The sequence below is a fragment of the Lactuca saligna genome, chromosome 8 (assembly GCF_052625555.1).
Source record: "Lactuca saligna cultivar CGN05327 chromosome 8, ASM5262555v1, whole genome shotgun sequence".
In the NCBI taxonomy this organism is placed as follows: domain Eukaryota; kingdom Viridiplantae; phylum Streptophyta; class Magnoliopsida; order Asterales; family Asteraceae; genus Lactuca; species Lactuca saligna.
The window spans coordinates 185,609,413-185,611,654 of NC_136424.1; the positions used below are offsets into that span (position 1 = coordinate 185,609,413).

Genomic DNA, 2,242 nt, shown 5'->3' on the forward strand with positions numbered 1-2,242 from the left:
CTTTTTCAAATTGTCATTTCAAAGAAACTATTTCCAAGAAAACAAAAAGAAAGGAGTTCACTGTTTCTGACAATACTCAAAAAATATCCAAACATGAGGATAAGTCTTTTCGTTCAAATGGATTTCAAGTCTATTCTATCAATGATCCAAAATAGAAAGGTATCTTACCTACTCCAACCTTTTCAGTGTCAAAGTATCAAAAATGGAAAGGAATTTTGCCAATTCCAGCACCCAAAAGGTCATCTCAAATGTTTAAGAAATCACATCACAAAAGCTCTGAACGTGTCTTCACACCTACCAAACCTGCACAAAACACCTTTTCAAAACACACAAACAAAAAGGTCAAATCTAACAATCCTCGGTATGGACAAAAACACACTTTTTCTTCAAAACCTCAGACCAGGTCAAATATCAGGAAAAATGACAAAAAGTTCTCTTGTTGATGTCAATGTAAAAGAATTCAAAGAACTTCCAACACCTAGGATTTCAGGGTTAATTTTAATCTCTTCAAAAGTTCTCATAATTACTCACAATCTCACAAAACTCCAAAGACCTTCAAACACCCAGGAGTAGGTTTGAAAGTTGACTTAAAAACTGTCCCTACCACCTCGCATCATGCTTTGATTAACACCTCGCATGTGACCTCGGGCCCCAAACTCACTTGGGTGCCCAAATTAACCACTTAACTTTTGTAGACATTGTGCAAGGAGGATCAAGAAGAAGAATGGTTGATCGACAGTGCCTGCTCATTGCACATGACCGGAAGGTTAGAATACCTCGGGATTTCAGGCCTAAATGCAATGGTGGAAATCTCCCTTTTGGAAACAATGCAAATGGCATCATACGAGGCTACGATGTCCTCACAATGGGGAACTTTTCCATTCAGAAGGTTGCTTATGCAAAAGGTCTTAAACACAATCTCATCAGTGTTGGTCAACTATGTAAAGCAGGCCATCGAGTGGAATTTGATGATCAATTCTGTTACATAAAGACGGGTGACCGAAGCACTTGCTTAATTAAGTCTCGCTCCGAAGGCACAATGTATCCTCTGGATATTTCTCTCATCATTGGTAAACCACAGCTGTGTTGTCTTTCTAAAGCTGTATCCGAAGTTAGCTGGCTATGGCTCCGCAAGCTAGCTCATCTCAACTTCAGATACATCAATAATCTGGTCACTGGAGAACTTGTCTATGGTCTCCCTATTCTCAAATTCAGCAACGATACTCTCTGTCCAGCTTGTGAATGTGGAAAACAAGTCAAAGCAAGTCACCCTCTGATAATGGATTCGTCTATTTCAGAGCCTATGGAACTATTACACATTGATCCCTGCGGTCCTTCAACTGTAGCCAGTCTCCACCACAAGAAATAAATACTGGTTATTGTTGATGACTATATACGCTTCACATGGGTCTTCTTCCTCAGACTCAAATCAGAGGCACCGCAGATCTTTATCAACTTCATCAAAGAAATCAAACTTCAGATCAAGCTTCCAGTCCGACGCATCCACAGCGATAATGGAACCGAGTTCACTAATAATCTTCTTAACAGTTTCTTGGTGTCCAAGGGTATTTCTCACAACTTCTCAGCACCTTACACTCCACAACGTCGTCGAACGAAGAAACCGCACATTAGTAGAAGTAGCCAGATCCATGCTTAACTTCGCCCATCTTCCTCTCTACTTCTGGGCTGAAGCTGTAGAAACTGCATGCTCTGTCCAAAATCAAATCATTGTGTGAAAACATCTCAACAAAACACCATACGAAGGTCTTAACAACCGCAAGCCTAATGTTCGTTTCTTTCATATCTTTGGGTGTAGATGTTTCGTGATCAACAACAGAGATCAGTTAAATAAATTTGCACCTAAGTCTGATGAAGGCATCTTCCTTGGTTATCCACTAACAAGGTTGCTTATAGAGTGCTTATCATACGAACAAGGCTGATCATTGAAAGCTTCGATGTGAAATTCGAGGATTCTCACATCCACGATGTCCATTCATCCACTGAAACCACCGCAATCATGGAATGTGAAATTCCTACCTCTTCTGGTCCTTTAAATCTAGTAGAAGTCAATTATGATGATCTCTTTAAACCTGTTGAAACGGCAAAACTATCAGAAGTTCTTGTGTCTCCCGCAGCTCAACAACAACATGCTGACATTTCTGGACCATCTCCATCCGAAGTAGTATCTCTCAATACTTCCAACTCTCCGGTTGAGGGGGAAAGCTCTACTCCAGATCCAGTA

At 40.5% G+C, this 2,242-nt stretch overlaps 1 protein-coding gene across 1 annotated transcript; it reads left to right on the forward strand.

Annotated features, from left to right (window-relative positions):
• Positions 1 to 724: 724 nt before the first annotated feature.
• On the forward strand, positions 725 to 1,369 carry LOC145010371 (uncharacterized). Its single transcript, XM_078968924.1, has one exon. It carries the CDS (start codon positions 725 to 727, stop codon positions 1,367 to 1,369), a length of 645 nt encoding a protein of 214 aa, XP_078825050.1.
• Positions 1,370 to 2,242: the final 873 nt, after the last annotated feature.